Raw genomic sequence first — 17,158 nt, 5'->3', positions numbered from 1 at the left:
TTTTCTTCAAGTAAAGTAAATGCATACACACTTTGCTGAGAGATTTAGGGTTGTTGTTGGTGAAAGTTATGTCACTTTCCTGCTTCCCATAGCCATCCCATGCAGTGCAGTGATTTCCACAGGAGGAGCAGTAGCAGCAGAACTCACAGTACCTTAACTAAAATATAGTGAAGTAATCCAACTTTACAACCTCAGTAAACTGCTGTCATATACAAGCAATCTATATCTGAAGTCGACTTTTATCTAAATGTGAAAGTAACTATTAAAAATCTTTCTGTGTCTGATCTGAAGCTAGTAAGAAAAACAGGCATTTTTCACTAAAATTGAGGGCTGTGCTTAAATTACTGACAGAATTTTTGTGGAGAATGGAGAAGGTGTAGGATTGCATCATTTCTGAATGCTGTCCTCTAACATCCTCAAGCACAATTTCAATTCCCGACATATTTGGCATTCTTTAAGATAAAATGTCATAATAATAATTTTGTTGTCTTATTATTCAGATTCTTCAGATAAATTGAGACAATTCAAAATCTGCCAAATCTTTTTAAGAAAATACTTTTTAAATACAAAGGTGTAACTACTAAAAATACAACATATGCAAAACTGTCTTTCAAACTAGAATAATTATGGTCTTTCTGCATACAAGCTTATTTGATAATTTATAGTAAAAACTGTTATCTTACAAACAGATTGCTTAGAATATAATAGGCCATTTATTCATTTAAAAAGTATTTCACTTTGAAAATCATACGATTTTTGTTCTTGCCAGACAAGTGTGAATTTCATAATTCTTTAATATAGAATAATTATATAACAAATATTCTTAAGAAATTAGACTTTGTTTATATATAAGATAATTTTAAAAATAAGAATTTTATTTTTTAGATTAAAATGCTTGGAAATTTTTTTAAGATTATTTCACTAGTGTTACCACTATTTTAGTGTCTGCTGAAGCTCCCTGAATGCCTAGGCTGTTCAGGAAGAAATGAAAACTTGAAAGCAAATTAATATGATTAATTTGTCTGGTTTTAATTAGAATTAAGTTGAGTAGTCTGCTGGAAATACAATAGAAAATCAATTTTCTTTCTTTTCTAAAAAATCTTTTAGAGTAATGTTTTCATTTGGAAATTTCATGGTTTTTGATATGTCTTGTCTAACAGACACACAAGTAAATCTGAAGAAAATGTTGTGAAAATAATCTCCTTCTTACATAGACTTAATAAGAGGTAATTTAGAATTGTCACAGTTCAGAAAGGTGGATTTTTTTGCATACGATATCTATTCATGCTGAAAAATACAACTTCTAAAAAAGTCCACATTTTGCCTACATTATATATTTATTAAGAAAGTATCAAAATATAGTAATTAATGAATGCAAAGTATTCTTTGAATGATATTTCTGTAAATATGATTTTGCTCACCACTGGTAGGAGGATGAACTTGACTTTTCTCCCAGTATAAGGCGAATTCTATAGAATATTTATGGTAATAGATATAAGCTATCTTTATTATCCCATTCAGATATATTTAAAGAAATTCTATTTTTTTATATGCTCTTAGATTTATTTGAAATTTTGAAGTATTTATACATCCTAGAAATATATTTGAGCATAGATAAAACCATATAATTACAGTGATTTATGATTTATTAATATATCAATATGATTTATTCACTTTTTTTTTTTTTAATCTTTTCCCAAATTCTCTCCTATTGTTCAAATGCTTCCAGTTTGGAGGAAAAATAAAATAAAATCATACAATGGCAATATTAGGCAAACTCCAGTCACTATGGTTCTAATAAATTTATCAGTGAATTAAAAAATAAAAATAATAAGTATAAAAAAATGCTATTATATCAAAGATGCTGGCCCTACACTTTTCATGGAACCTTCTGGCCTGTTGTAGTATTAGACAGTTTGGGCTGTTACCATCACTGATGTCTTCTGACAGCATGACTATTCTAAACAGAGATTTATATTAATAAAACTTTGCAATCCTAATTGCAAAACTTATCACACTATTTTATTTGCTAATTATATTTTTCTCTGTGCTTTCTTTTTCTTTTCTTTTTTCTTGTTTTCTTTTTTTCCCTTTTCTTTACTTAGCATTTGGGCATAATGAATGCCCTGATCCTGGAGTACCAATCAATGCTCGGCGTTTTGGTGACAACTTTCAGTTGGGGAGCTCAATTTCTGTTATTTGTGAGGAAGGGTTTATCAAAACACAAGGAACTGAAACAATCACCTGCATGTTAGTGGATGGAAAAGTAATGTGGAGTGGACTTATACCTAAGTGTGGAGGTATGTATTTTTCTTTCTATAGTAATGTTCCTTAAGTTGTCACTAAGGGAAATTCAGACTTCTGCAAATGGTTAGCACAAAGCTACTGTGAAACCGAGCCCATAATAAAGAAGTCTAGTGAGACATAAGCCTGTATTATAACTCTGTCTGCAAGAAGGAAAGAAGAAAAACATGGAGAAAAAAAAATGTGATGAGAACACTGTTATACGGGCTCTGTAATAATAAGAGCTTTCCAAGAAACTTAGTAGGCCTAAAATGGTAACAGTTTGTGTTGCTCATACTTTCAGATAGCTCTTATTTGGCACTAGTGGAATACAGTTTTCAAAAGGATCAATTCTTTTTTTTCTTTTTCTTTTTTTTTTTTTCTTATTAAAGTATGTATTTGTCCACTTCTAGAAAGGATTTAAGGCCATGAGCTTTAGTGCTAGCAGCACACCAACAGTATTCTTCTCTTTATTTTTAAATTCCTGTCCAATCAGTATCCTAACCAATCTCATTAATATGTAGAAGAAAGAAATAGCAAAAAAGAAAACTATTGCTTTTACTAACTTAAGCTACTTCGGTATCAGTTTTGTTTTAATAAAGTTTTCTTATTGTGCATTTACTCACTATCACCGAGAGAAATAGTACATATTATTTCCTGTATTTCTGGTTGGCTATAGATACTTTACAGCATTTAAAATATATTTACAAAAAATACAAGCTAATTTTGTAAAAATTAGATATGAATGTGAATTTTTAATTGCTGACCTGACAAATAAAATGTATGTGTTCTCACAGTAGATCCTTGTCAAAGCTGAAATGACAGTTTATGAATTCCTAGCTTAATATTCAACTGAACCTTCTGCATAGGCTTTTGAAATCTCTCTATTCACTGTTAAAAGCTATTCATAGTTCTTAGGTAGTGTTTTGCTGTATGTCCTTTGTTACAGTGAAATGGATTGTAGCTTTAAAAACACAATATAAATGCTTCTATCATCACTTTTTGAACAGAATTAATTTTCTCTTTTAAAGGTTTTAAGCTTTTAAGATTTTAGTTCAGTTATTTCCATCTAATTCCAAACCCCTCAGGGTTTGTCAGCTTTAAACCTCATTTCATCTTCTTGCAGATGGATTTTTAAAATTTAAGTATAGTTGTGCTATATTGAAATGGATAACTACAAATTATTTGTCATAAGCCTTTATCATTATACATTTGTCTTTGTTTCACTTTTAGCTCCGTGTGGTGGGCATTTTTCATCTCCCAGTGGAGTAATCCTCTCTCCAGGCTGGCCTGGGTATTATAAAGACTCCTTGAATTGTGAGTGGGTGATAGAAGCTGAACCAGGACACTCTATCAAAATTACCTTTGAAAGGTCTTGGCTGATGTTTTTCTTATTTCATATTTCCCAGTTTTTACCTAGAAGCAGTTCTTTGTTAGCTCATAAACTTAACTTTCACTTACTCTTAAATCAAGCAATTGTGTTATCGGGTAGGATTTTCTAAAACACCTCCGTGCCTTCAGGTCATCAATTTTTTCTTGAATGTAAATTGTACTTCAACGAATTGAAAAGCTTTTGAAATTCCTACCCTTTTGCATATATTTAAGTCTGTCTGCCCTAGTTAAAAGTTTGGTCTGTTTATAAAGAGTAGTACATTTAATTTGCTTCTAACTGTGTTAATGTGATGAATTATATTATGAACTCATTTTCTTTTCCTCAAATGTGTGAAATCTTTAACTCCGAAATCTCAATCAGTGGTCAATACTGAACTGAATGAATTCATGCTTTTATCCATTGTGAATGTTTAATTCTCAGGTCACCTGATCTGTTTTCCTGTGTGTGTGCTTATAGGATGGAATTCCAGTTTCCTGTAATTACTGCAGCAACCCACTTTTCCTATATTTTACTTATGTTTTCCCTACCTGATTCCAAGGAATGAAATATGTTAAAGCCTTAAAATTATCATGGCAGCAAGCTGTAGGCATTGAACTCAAGCTCATTATGAAATAGCAAGACATGAAATTTAATTTAAGAATTGTTTATATTCTAAATATTTTAACAATGTTATAGATTCTTCTTAATTGCTAATATAAAGAGGCTATATGATGATTCAGGAAAGAAAAGGATTTTGAGTGTAGGAGTTATAGCACACAAATAATGTGTGAGTATATTTTAATTACTATTTGTATCACATCTTTTGACAATTCCTTAATCATATTCAATCTAAAGAGAAAATTAACTTCAGTTAAATAAAAATTTATTTGTAGCAGACAAAGAAAATGACAGTCTTCTCTTAGCAAAATTTCTCATTATGAACAGGTTGATTTTTTTAAAAAAATTATACTACTATAGTTTATACTGTAATAATATGCTCGTATGACATTATATACAAATAGAGGACATAATACAGATACTTCAAAGATATTTCTCATCTTTAGTATGAAATGAAAAGTGATCTCCCAAGATCACAATTTAAGTAAGCTTAAAATTAACTCCTATCAAATTTGGTAATTAAAATGTAAAAGACAGTTGACTAACTTGTGCACAAATTCATCAAAATTGTTTCAATTCAGAGTTGAGATTAACATTTTAGTTTTCTTTATTGTAAATAAAAAATAAAAATTAAAATCATGGAACTTTCAAGAAATCTAGTTTCTGGAAAGAAAAAAGTATCAGTTCATTTGAAATAGTTTTTTTACTTCAGCATATCATTGTCAAAAAAATTTTATTGTGGTCAGTCATTTCAAATTGAAATGACTTTTTATTTTCAAAATTCCTTATCAGCTTGATATTCTCCTTTCACACCTGAGTTGCATTAGATCTGACAATCTCAGATGTACACTTCTGGCTTATAATGTATTAAAGCCTTGTCATAAAATTGCACAACCTCTATTAGGTGAGCAGTTAAGAGCAATAAGAACATGATGTGATCTTTTCAGATCACAGAGGGACTTCTTGTTCTCTTTATAACCTAACCATGTTATTACACTTCCTCCTTTTACATTGCTGCTTGTTCTAAACAGTCTTGTTACCTGTCTCAGATAGGGATGATATGCATATTGGTTGAGATGCAGCACAGTAAATTCAGAGAGACTTATTTACATATGAGGGTGCGTATTTATGCTTTTATGTGCAGGATAACATGTGAAAATGCAGTATGTACGTTTGTACCCATGCATTTAGGCATATGAGAGCTGCTCCAAAAAGCAATGCCTCTTATTTTATTATATTGGCCTGTGACATCAGAGACAGACATTGGTGGTTTAGCAGTAGAGATTGAAACTTTCCACAAATATTCCATTTAATTTTATTGCCACATAACCAATATCCAGAGAGAGTCAATCTGATACTATGGTATCTGACATGGAAATGTGTATGAAATAAATGTGTGCCACTGAATTCCTCCATAAGGGAAAAATTGCCCCTACTGACATTCAGTGACTCTTGAATGTCCATGGAGATGATACAATGGACATAAGCACAGTGAGTCAGTGGGTGTTGCACTTCAGCAGTGGCAACACAAGAATAAGTAATTGCCATCTGTGCAAATTTTTACAAGTATAGCATGTAGGCTCTTCATTGCTGGTTAAAATGCATAGCTAATGGTGGTGAGTTTGTTGATAAAGAGTGTTTTGCAGCTGAGAATTTGTGCTATCAGATAGTGCTATAGTGCTTTGTTGTAGTTTCCATGGAAATAAATAGAAGGCATTCTTTCTGAAGCAACCTGTGTATAATTACACATTTGAATGTAAATGTATTACTTTGTAAAGCTCATAATGAAATTAATGCTCATAGTGCACTAGTGTATATGTATATTTTTTTTACTTAGACATTATTAGCATTTTTATAGAATTTAAATTGTTATTCAGAGAAATAGATATACTTGCTTCATTTGCAAAACTCATTATAGTCTTGTTGTCCTTGTTATGCACTTTATACTTCAAATCTGCAGCATATTTTCCTCAAAGACAGAAGGTTAATTTTGACAAATACATATATTTGAACCAATAGCCAAATGACTTTTTCCCTTTTTCATTAAAAACCAAACCAATAACAGTAAAAAAACTCACAAAACTCATATTTTTGTCTGGATTTTTAAAATTCCAGCTTTGTTCTAAAAGACAGAAATATCCCATTTCTAACTTTATTTTTAATGGAAATACCCAGATTTCTATGAGTCAGTAGTTTTTAAATATATTCATATTTCAGTGAGAGTAAACATATATAGTACATATTTAACATCTTTATGTCTTTTATTTTTGAATTCTCAAAGATGATGGGAAGAATTCTTGTTACTACGTTTCCTTCAGAGTGCCACATTCATTTTATTTTCAGCTTATCTCTTCCATGATAGTTTAGATTCCCTTTTTATTTCTCATCTTTCTATAGTTTCTCTCTTGAGACACTGCATATGTTCAACACTCTGCATTTGATGCTTGTCCGTGCTGTTCCTGTTTCATGAAGCTTGACACAGGTGGAAAGAAAAAAGATCTATAGGTGGAGAATAACTTTCTTTTAATTATTTCATGGTGTCCAGAAGGACTTTTCTGTGATTTGCTTCATGATTGTGAATGAGTAGTTGGAAGGGTTTTTTCCTTTCACAAAGTCATAGCTACGATAATCTGTTTGATATTTATTGTATATCAGTAGCTATACAGGCTGAGTTGAAATGACGAAAGTGAGAAATCTGCCATTCTTCACTGTAATTAAGTGTTCATCATGAAGCCTAATTATGAGCATTTAAATGCTAGAGGTGTTAATCAGCAAACTACTGAGTCAAGCACTAGTCACATTTGGCTAATGAGATCACTTTTTGTTGGGATATTCTGATCATATCCTAACACCACCTTGAGTTGACAAGCTGTCTCTTAAAAACAATGATGCATGTTGTAAATATTAAAGTATCTTTATCTTTTCAAATAAGATGTTTTAAAGTGTTTCCTCCTGTGTTAATTGGACAGAAGTGAAATGAACTGTAACTGAATATTCTGAAGTTCTCCATAAGAATATGCCTCACACAGCAGTGAAATCATCCAGGTTAATTTAAAATCAGTGATCATCCAGATTATTTTAAGATTAGTGGTTTGTTACTTAGAAAAGGATACTAAAGGAGTCTGACAGAACCCAAAATTATTTTTCATTCAATTTCCTGTAAAAACCTTACTAATTTCTCACAGCAGTTAACCAGGTGATATATAAATATATCACATTGGCTGATTATAAACAAAAAAATTATTTTAGAAGAAAAACAAAACAAGTAACACAGTTATAAATTCAAATTAAATTATCTCATTTATCTGCTATGCGCAGTGTTATATATATTCTTTCATTGTCATGTACACAACAGGGCATTCATGATACGTCTTTGGAGATCCAACTTAGTTTTATTATGCCTTCCTCAATCCTCAATTTCTGTGATTGCTTTTGTTCTGTAAAGTTTAATGGGAAAAAAGGATTGGGGAAAAAAAGAATATAATAATAATAATAATAAAATGCCTAGTTGTATAGCCTTTTAAAATTGCCTTTAGATCATGTAGGAGCAAGCAGAAAACTTTCAGCTAAACTTTCAGCTATTTGGCTTCTTAGGCTTATCGTGATTTATTTATTTAAGTCCCTATTATTTTCTTTCTCTGCTCTCGTTCTACGTAATTTCATATGAGCAGAACTGGAATAAAATAAGGCTTTATTTAACTTCTCATCTTTTGCCATGCTTCTTTTAAGCTCTGACTCGTGGGATATAAATACAGAAGCAGAGAGTGCATTGCTGATAATCATGCGGTTTCTTGTATAAATTTCACAAAGCCGAATTAGGCATCCAAGTAAATCGGTGAAGGAGTTAGGAGTATCTGAAGGATATAGTCCTGCTGTTAATTGTTTCTTTCTAATGCAAGATGGGCTTTTCAGTACTTCATCAGTGAACCCATTAAAGCTAGATGATTAATGTTATATCTACCATAGCAAGAAAGAGAGAAACTGCTGTGAAAATATCAGAGACATGGGATTGCTGATACCATCTAAAACAGGAGTAGTATATCTATCTAGCAGCAGTGTCACTCTCTGTTTTTTCTTGACAAACGCAGCACACATGGGCTGTAAAAACACATTTAATTTTGTAGTACTTTCTAAAACAGGAATTTTTTTTTTCTGCCTAACTTCTGCTACTTCTTTGGACTGAGTCTCGTTTAGCACTAAGCTCCAGGAGTCTCAAAGACCACTTAAAAATTATATTCCCACTTATAAACTATTATAAAAGTAGGCCGTTAGATTATTATTCCTTTTTAACATCATATATTTCAATGATATTTGTGCCAAATGGAATCGATACAACAAAGAAACACACAACCCTAGCCTCCATCTCATTTTTTTTTTTTTTTTTTTACTTTTCCGTGATAGAAAATCATTCTGTGATATAAAACATTCAAATGGGTAATATTTATTTGTGCTAACAAATTATATCTCTCTTAGTTTTCTGTGCTGTAAACCTGCTCAAGGAATTTAAACTTATTTCTGATCTTACTAGAGCACTAACCTGAAATTTGGATATAGTAATACATAATAATTATTGTTGTAAAGTAGATATGTGGTGAAATAACTGATTAGGATCTGGAAAGTAGCATAGTTTTAAAAATATGGCATACTTTGCATGTGTTTGTTCAATTTGTTTCAACTGCTGCTTATATTTGTGCCTATCGGTGTTTCCTCAATTCCAGATTTCAGACAGAACTTAATTATGATGTTTTGGAAGTCCATGATGGACCGAGTTTATTATCTCCACTTCTGGGATCTTACAATGGTACTCAGGTTCCACAGTTCCTCTTTAGCAGTAGCAATTTCATTTATCTTCTCTTTACAACTGACAACAGTCGTTCTAACAATGGATTCAAGATTCACTATGAAAGTAAGTCATTCTAATATGTATGATTTGATCTCCTCTTCTCTGCTATTCATGGTCATAAAATGGTAAAGGTACTGCTTTCTGTAAATTGCTGACTCAGGCCTTCTATTTTTCAAACTGAGTAAGTTTTAGTGACGTTAAACTTCTAAATGATGACATGTGATCTCACTTTGAGTTTGATGTTCTTGCTGCAGTGCTCTGTCCTTTAAGAATCAGAGGATAATGGGAAGCAAATGACTTTTTTCACGATGTCATTCTTCTGTCATTATTTTTACTTTTTGTATAGTGTATTTTCATATGTTTAAAATATCATAACATCAAGAAGATAATCAAAATCCAAGGAAAATACTTGAATTACTGTCCTGATTAATGTACCTCCAGCTCTGAAGCTAGAAGGAAATGTAATTTATGAAAATTAACTGAAAATCAAAACTACTGAACTTCATGATTATGGATATTTAGGGAACTAAAATCCTGTATATTATCTGTTCATTTTGATTTTTGTATAGATATATTCTATTTCCCTTATTACACTTGTATAAAACACACTGCAAAATGTAACAGTAAGATTTAATACTTTTATGAATTTGTGAAATTCAGAGAAGTTGCTATATTATAATTTCATTTATTTTTTGTAGTTCTAAAAATACATTTGTTTTACATATTGATTTTGTATGAAAAAAATAGTTGTTCTAATGCTTTTAGTAATAACCATGAGCACAATGTTATCTATTTCTGTTTTGAATTCCTACTTGTAAGGACTAACTCCAAGGAATTTTAATATGTTCTTATTTTTTTTTTTTACCTTATTTTTTCACTATTTTCTCTATTCTCATCGCTAACGGTAAGGATATTTAATACAATATGTGGACTTCATCACATAAATTTTGAGATGCTTTGAACTCTACCAAATGTTAAATTCTGAAAAGTTGTGCAGAAAATCAATCATCAGATCTAAAATTATTTACTCTCTCAATCATCCCCACAATATTTCAATTAATTACATCAGTGACAGAACTAATAATTTGTTAATTCTCATCCTTTTTGAAGTTTGAAGGATAGCTATCCTTACACAGACTATTAAAGTAATTCTTCTGACAAATACTACATAATTCTTACAAAAAAAATTGACCAAATGAATAATGTTTGATGCCTGAAATTACACTTCAGAAATGTGAAGAACAGAAAGAGGGAAGTTGCATTTAGTAAATTTATTCTTACTTATAACTGTTTTAATTTAATACATCTTGAAAGGAAATTAATTTTTTTCTTCAAATGTATGAATTTTTCAATTTTATTGTAAAATCCATTTTCACTAAAATTGATCCCTATCCCAGATTTCTGCTGTAAACTAGTGAAGAATGAAAGTTAAGTTATAGGTTCATAGAGGAGATAGCATCATAGAGGAGAGATATTTTCCAATCTTGGTGATTCTAAGATCGTATCTTGCAACTGTCCACCTATCACTAGTACTTTCCCACTAAACCATGTCCCTCAGTACAGCATCTAAACATTTATTGAATACCTCCAGGGACGGTGCCGCCTCCACCTCCCTGAGTCTCCCTTTCCAGTGCCTAACCACTCTCTTGCAGAAGAATTATTTCTTAATGTCCAACCTGAATCCCCCCTGGCGCAACTCAAGGCAGTTCTCCCTAGTCCTATCATTTGTTGCATGGGAGAAGAGGCTGACCCCACCTCTTTTCAACTTCCTTTCTGGTAAATAATTGCAGGAAGTCATAACGTCACCCCGAGCCTCCTCTTCTCTAGACTAAACAATCCCAGATTCCTCAGCCACTCCTCTAAGACTTGTGTTCCATACCCCTTACTAGCTTCATTGCCCTCCTCTGAAAATACACCATAGCCTCAATGTCTTTCTTGTAGTGAGGGGCCAAAACCAGACTTGAGATGTGGCCTCACCAAGGCTTAATATTATTATCATTATATTAAACAGTAGGCGAAAACTGTGTATGTTTACAAGTTTTACACAAAATTTCCAATAGCTTTTCTGCTTAATGTCCTCTGATTATATGCAGACATCTGGTATACATTTTATTTGTTCAGTTCTTACTATTTCTAATATTTTATATTGTGCTATATTATCCAATATAGTCCAATTCTGATTTTTCTTTTCTGGATGATAATAATGCTTAATGATTTAATGTTGTTCTCTTCAGTCATCCCATTATAATGTGATGCCTTTATTTTCTTTGTTAATTATTGCTTTTCACAACAAATTTATTTTGCAAGGAAGACTATCTTACAGATTTTCCTTGGGAATAGAAGGATAGATTACATCAGGAAAAGAACTTACAGTGAATGTTTCTTTTAATTTACCAGATCTCAGTAATATTCCTAGAAAATTTTGTTTCTTTATTTTTTCCCACAATTCTTTAACAAAAAAGATAATCTGACTGGGAAATAATGTAAAAAGTTTTTTTAGCACACGTAAAAGTATTTTTTTAACACATTCCAATTGTGCAAGAGAAGCATAGGCCTGTTGGACTACATCCAGAGGAGGGCCACAAAAATGATCCAATGGATGGAATACCTCTGCTTCAAGGACAGATTGAACGAGCTGGGGCTGTTCGGCCTGGAGAAGAGAAGGCTCGAGGGAGACCTAATAGCAGCCTTTCAGTATTTAAAAAGAAACTATAAGAAAGAAGGAGACTAACTCTTTAGCAGGATCTGTTGTGATAGAAAAAAGGGAAAGTGCTTTGAAATTAGAAGAGGGAATGTGTAGATTGAATATAAGGAAAACGTTTTTTATACTAAGAGTAGTAAAGTACTGGAACAGGTTGCCCATACAGAAGGTGGATGCCAATTCCTGGAGACATTCAAGGTTAGGATAGACAGGTCTCTGAGCAACCTGATCTAGCTGTGTGTGTCCCAGTTCATTGCAGGGAAGAGGAACTAGATAACCTTTAATGGTCCTTTCCAATTCAAACAATTCTATTCTCTGAAAAAACTCCCCTTATCAAGTCAGCTACTCTTTTCTCCCTTTTATGATATTTATCGTCTTTCCAGTATTTCACATATCAAAGAGAATTAGATATGAGAATAACTTATGTAAAAATATGATTCTTGTAAATATTTTGAGGATGATCAGAAAAGAGGAAAGAAACAAGTTGGGAAACCAAGTTTAATCAGGAAGAAATAGGCTGAAAACAAGGATTTTAAGTTATCATCAAAACTCTTCAATATAAGCATCAGGGACAAAATCGCATTAATAGTAGTGAGACAGAATAAACCTAAAATTACATTAAATTATGGAATATTCTTTTTGTCTACAGTATGTATTTCATTATCCAAAGCATCCTATAGCAGTTACACAAAGAAGCAAAGCTCAAGGATAAATTATTGAAAATGCTTGATGCTTCCTCACCACTGCAGTACAAAGAATTACTTAAACTAAAAGAATAAAAATAATCTAGATTTTGTTTAACTAGTTTAACTGCAATATTTTTTTTTCTTTTTCTTGAAATAGGTGTAACTGTTAATACTTACTCTTGTTTGGATCCTGGCATACCAGTGCATGGACGCCGCTATGGACACGACTTCTCTATAGGTTCCACTGTCTCATTTAGTTGTGATCCAGGTTATAGGCTGAGTCATGAGGAGCCTTTACTATGTGAAAAAAATCACTGGTGGAGTCACCCACTCCCAACTTGTGATGGTAAGAACAAATGCATAAAATACAGAGTAATTTAAAATATATGCATTTTCGCCAGAAGAATTAAATGTCTAATTTTATGAAGAAAAATAAGACTAAAAAGAATAAAGAATAATAATAAAAAAGACTAAATGATTGTCACATACCTCGGTGTGATATTTAGAAATAAAATGAAAAATAATATATAATTCATTAATGTAGGTGATTACTGAAGATATGTCTGTCTGAATTTATGTTACCATGAGCTAACTGATTACCTTTTAGCTCAGGGCATGCAAGTTTATTGTACATCTACTTGTAAAGCCGTTGTTACAAATTACAAATATTTGCAGTTGGGTATCCATCTACAGTCATATATGTGTTGATTTCAAACATGAGATAAGGTTTTTGTACCTGACTAAAATGCATTTTCTCCAGTTACACACTGTTTGCTGTGTTCCTAGATTATTAACAGAACTCATCACTTTTCAATCACTGTATGAACTGATTAGTGCTACATTATATGTAGTTTGTTCATATGGTTGTTAAACAACACAAAAATGGTATTGTGTAATATATTCTGCCACAAATTTCAGAGTATCTAGCATGTCATTACAAAATTTGCTTGAAAAACTAATAATGTGTTTGATTTTTATCTGAATTGATCATTTAAAGATGTTTTCCCCTTCTCGTGATATCAATTATATTTAATATTACCCTAATGTTTATCTTAAATATTTTAGATGCTTTCCTTTGGATATGGAATATGTTGCATTGCCTCCTACGGTACTGACCTAAACCAGGCCAGGACCAAATGACTGCACGTACACATCAATATGATGAACAGCAAAATGTGTTTATTACACGTGAACTCTAGTTTATATAACCTATGTGCTTCGTCTACGCCCCTAAGGGCATAAGCCACACATCAATTATAGAGCAGGGAGAGGGCCTATAGCGTCACATCCCATGCGGGGGTCTCTCAGTCACCTACAACAGGAATATACTTTTCTGATGATAAAAATGTAATCAAGAATAATTCACCTAATTAATTCTAAGGTAGTATTAAACAACATAAACAACAACAACAAAAATCCATAGAAATTTCATAAGGTATACAAGGTTTGTAATAGTATATTTTTCCTCAAACAACCCTTACTGTCTCAATGCTCAGAAAGTAAAAGCTGAACTTGAAAGACTTACAAAAAGCTCACTGAATCATAGATGTGTGATTTGCCTTATGTAAATGTCTTAGTTTTCTCCATATTTCATCCTTTAAATGATAGGGTCTTTAAATTGTAGTGCCTTTCTAGGTCTTCAGCATAATTAGCAAATGCTTCATTTTCTTATACAAGGCTAGGATGAACGTGTGCAGATATGATGGCAGAAATTTATGGCTATAGAGCAGAAGATGAATAATTACCTGAAAATGGTACTCTACAGTATTGTAGACCTATTTCTGGAAGGATTCTGCTTCTCAGTCTGATTCTTGGAATGAGGAATTGCAAGGTTCCTATCGTTTACAGGCAAGGGGCTGAGTAGGCTATAAACGGAAGATAGGTTTTCTTACATTGGTAAACACAAGATGCTAAACAACTAAACAACAAAAAAAAAATTAATGCATATCCTATGAATACTGTTCTCTGCTCCAAAATGAACATACAAATTGTGATAAATTTCTTCCACTAGTTGCTGAACTAGTATGTAATTCACTAGGTAAATGAGATTTTTTTTTTCTCCAGAGCACATTGCTAAGTGACAACTGTCCATAGAACAAATATGTTCTAAAGGCAGGACTGAGTCCATTTATTCTAGTAAATTTAATCAATTCATGGTTGAACTCAATTTTATTGCTGAATTTCTTCTCAAGTGGCATGTTTTTTAAATAGGATCCAGAGTCCTTGCACCTCCTGGGGAAAATAGGGCATTTGCTCAATGGACTGTTCCTTGCATAAACTGAGAGGATGTCTTTGTATTAATCGTGCCACTAATAAACACATTGATCACTGTTCCTGCTCATTCACTTAATTACTGCAACAGTTTCTGGATAACTAGGTTCTTTTTTATAATTACTTTTTTATTGTATATATATATATGTGTGTGTGTGTGTGTGTGTATAATTACATCTTGTAGCAATAATTGTTCAGACAAAACATGACAACTCATGAATAAAAAGTGTTTTCAAGGAGAAGCATATAGAAAAGGAAAAAAAATTACTTTAGAATCTATTTTTCCTCAGAGTATGAAATTGCATTAACTACGATTCTAATTTTTGTAGGACTGTAAACTCATTTTTACATGAGGTGTTTGGATATTACACAGATAAGCATAACAAAAAACTTACTGGAGAAGTCACACTTCATTATCTTCAGAAACATTTAGAGTATGCTGAGACTAATAGTTTAAAAATAAGCAAACAAACTGGCTGTCTCCATCAATAAAGACTGACCTCAGGGGACAAGTGTGTCATTACTGCAAGCTGTATGAATAGTTCATATATGGATGATTGATGCACATGAAAGATTTCATTGTTCATTTCCTTCATTTGGATTTTTATGTGAATCTGTGTAGACAAGGCATGCACACTATTACTCTGTGTACCATTTTGCATTGCTTTGTGTGTGTAAACATACACATCCACATATACAATCACATATACATACATAACAGCAAAGCACTTTTAAAAAAGTAATAATAATAATTAGAACTCTCTAAATATAACATTTTTTACAATAGCAGTATCCATAAGGAAATGAAACTGTTCAAATGATGTACACGAAGATTGAAGTTTCTAGAGGACAAGACTGAGCAGCAGAGGATGAGGTAACTTTGTCTGTTTAGACTAGAGAAGGCTAAGAGGTGGCCTCATGTCAGTCCACAACTTCCTCAAGGGGAGAGTGAAGAGGCAGGTGCTGATCTTTGCTCCCTGATGACAGTAATAGATTCAAGGGAACATCATGAAACTGTGTCAGAGAAGAATAAGGTTGAATGTTAGTAACAGGTTCTTCACCAGGAGGAGGGTGGTCAGAGACTGGAGTAAGATTCCCAGTGCAGTGATCACTGCACAGAGTTCATGAAGCACTTGGACAATGTTCTTAGATATATTGTTTAATTTTTGTTGGGCCTGAGTCAGTGGTGCTGTCTGGTCAGAGGCCTGTAACTAGTAGTGTTCCCCAGGGGTAGTACTGGATCTGGTCATATTCCACATCTTCATCAACAACCTGAGTGAATGGACAGAGCCCGCCCTCAGCAAGTTTGCTGATGATACAAAGCTGGGAGGACTGGCTGACATACCTGGAGTTTGTGCTACCATTCAACAAGGCCTGGGCAGACTAGAAAGTTCAGCAGGGTGGAACCTGCTGAGGTTTAACAGGGATAAGTGTAGAATCTTGCACCTGGGGAGGAATAACTGCATATATACACACAGATTAGGGGCTGACTTGCTGGAGAGGAGCACTGTAGATAAGGACGTGGGGGTCCTAGTGGACGACAGGTTGGCCATGAGCCAGCAGTGTGCCCTTTTAGCCAAGAAGTGCAGTGGTGTCCTGGGTGCATTAAAAAGAGAGTGGCCAGCAGATAGAGGGAGATGATACTCCTCCTCTTCTCTGCCCTGGTGAGGCCACACTTAGAAAACTGTGTCCAGTTCTGAGTTCCCCAGTTCAATAAAGACAGGGATTTCCTAGAAGGAGTCCAGCAGATGACCACAAAGACGACAGAGAGTATGGAGCGTGTCCTGTATTAGGGAAGGCTGAGTAATCTGGGTCTGTTTAGCCTTGGGAAAAGAAGACCGAGAGGAGATCTTATAATGTTAATAAATATCTACAGGGAGGTGGGAGACAAATGCATAAGGCCAGGATCTTCTCAGTAGTGTAATTTAATGGAGTCTAATATAATGGAGTGCAATGTAATGGCCTAAAACTTGAACACAGAAATTTCCATACAGAAGATCTTTATGGTATGGGTGACAGAGCATTGGAAGGGGTTGCCCAGAGAGGTTGTGGAATCTCCTTCTGTGGAGATATTCAAGACCCATCTGGATGCCTACCTGTGAGACCTATTGCAGGGTACCTGCTTTAGCAGAGGAGTTGGACTTGATCTCTTGAGGTCCCTTCCAACCCGTCATTCTTTGATTCTGAGTTGATCAGTATACTGGACTTGATGACCCTTACATATCCCCTCCAACTCAAAGTATTCTATGATTCTATTATCTACTTCTGCTCATTTTTTAAAGGCAAATGTTCAAGGAATATATATTCATCTTCTGACATACAGGACCGCAGAACAGTTATAGCTGTGGTCTAGTTGAGTCTCTTAATTCAGTAGTTGAATTATT

The 17,158-nt window shown here is 33.2% G+C and overlaps 1 protein-coding gene across 3 annotated transcripts in view; it reads left to right on the top strand.

The window, feature by feature from the left end:
* Positions 1-17,158, top strand: part of CSMD3 (CUB and Sushi multiple domains 3) — a 539,260-nt gene that overhangs the window by 332,611 nt on the left and 189,491 nt on the right. For all 3 annotated transcript variants that reach the window (XM_042869066.1, XM_042869064.1, XM_042869063.1), the window contains 4 exons: positions 2,106-2,300; positions 3,517-3,655; positions 8,992-9,179; positions 12,661-12,849. In XM_042869066.1, the coding sequence (XP_042725000.1) occupies positions 2,106-2,300; positions 3,517-3,655; positions 8,992-9,179; positions 12,661-12,849 (711 nt within the window). The remainder of the gene's footprint in view (positions 1-2,105; positions 2,301-3,516; positions 3,656-8,991; positions 9,180-12,660; positions 12,850-17,158) is intronic.

This window comes from Lagopus leucura, unplaced genomic scaffold, assembly GCF_019238085.1.
Source record: "Lagopus leucura isolate 7727_CA_CO unplaced genomic scaffold, USGS_WTPT01 Super-Scaffold_100002, whole genome shotgun sequence".
NCBI lineage: Eukaryota > Metazoa > Chordata > Aves > Galliformes > Phasianidae > Lagopus > Lagopus leucura.
Note: the sequence above shows the minus strand (reverse complement) of the source record. Positions and strands in the feature narration are given on the sequence as shown.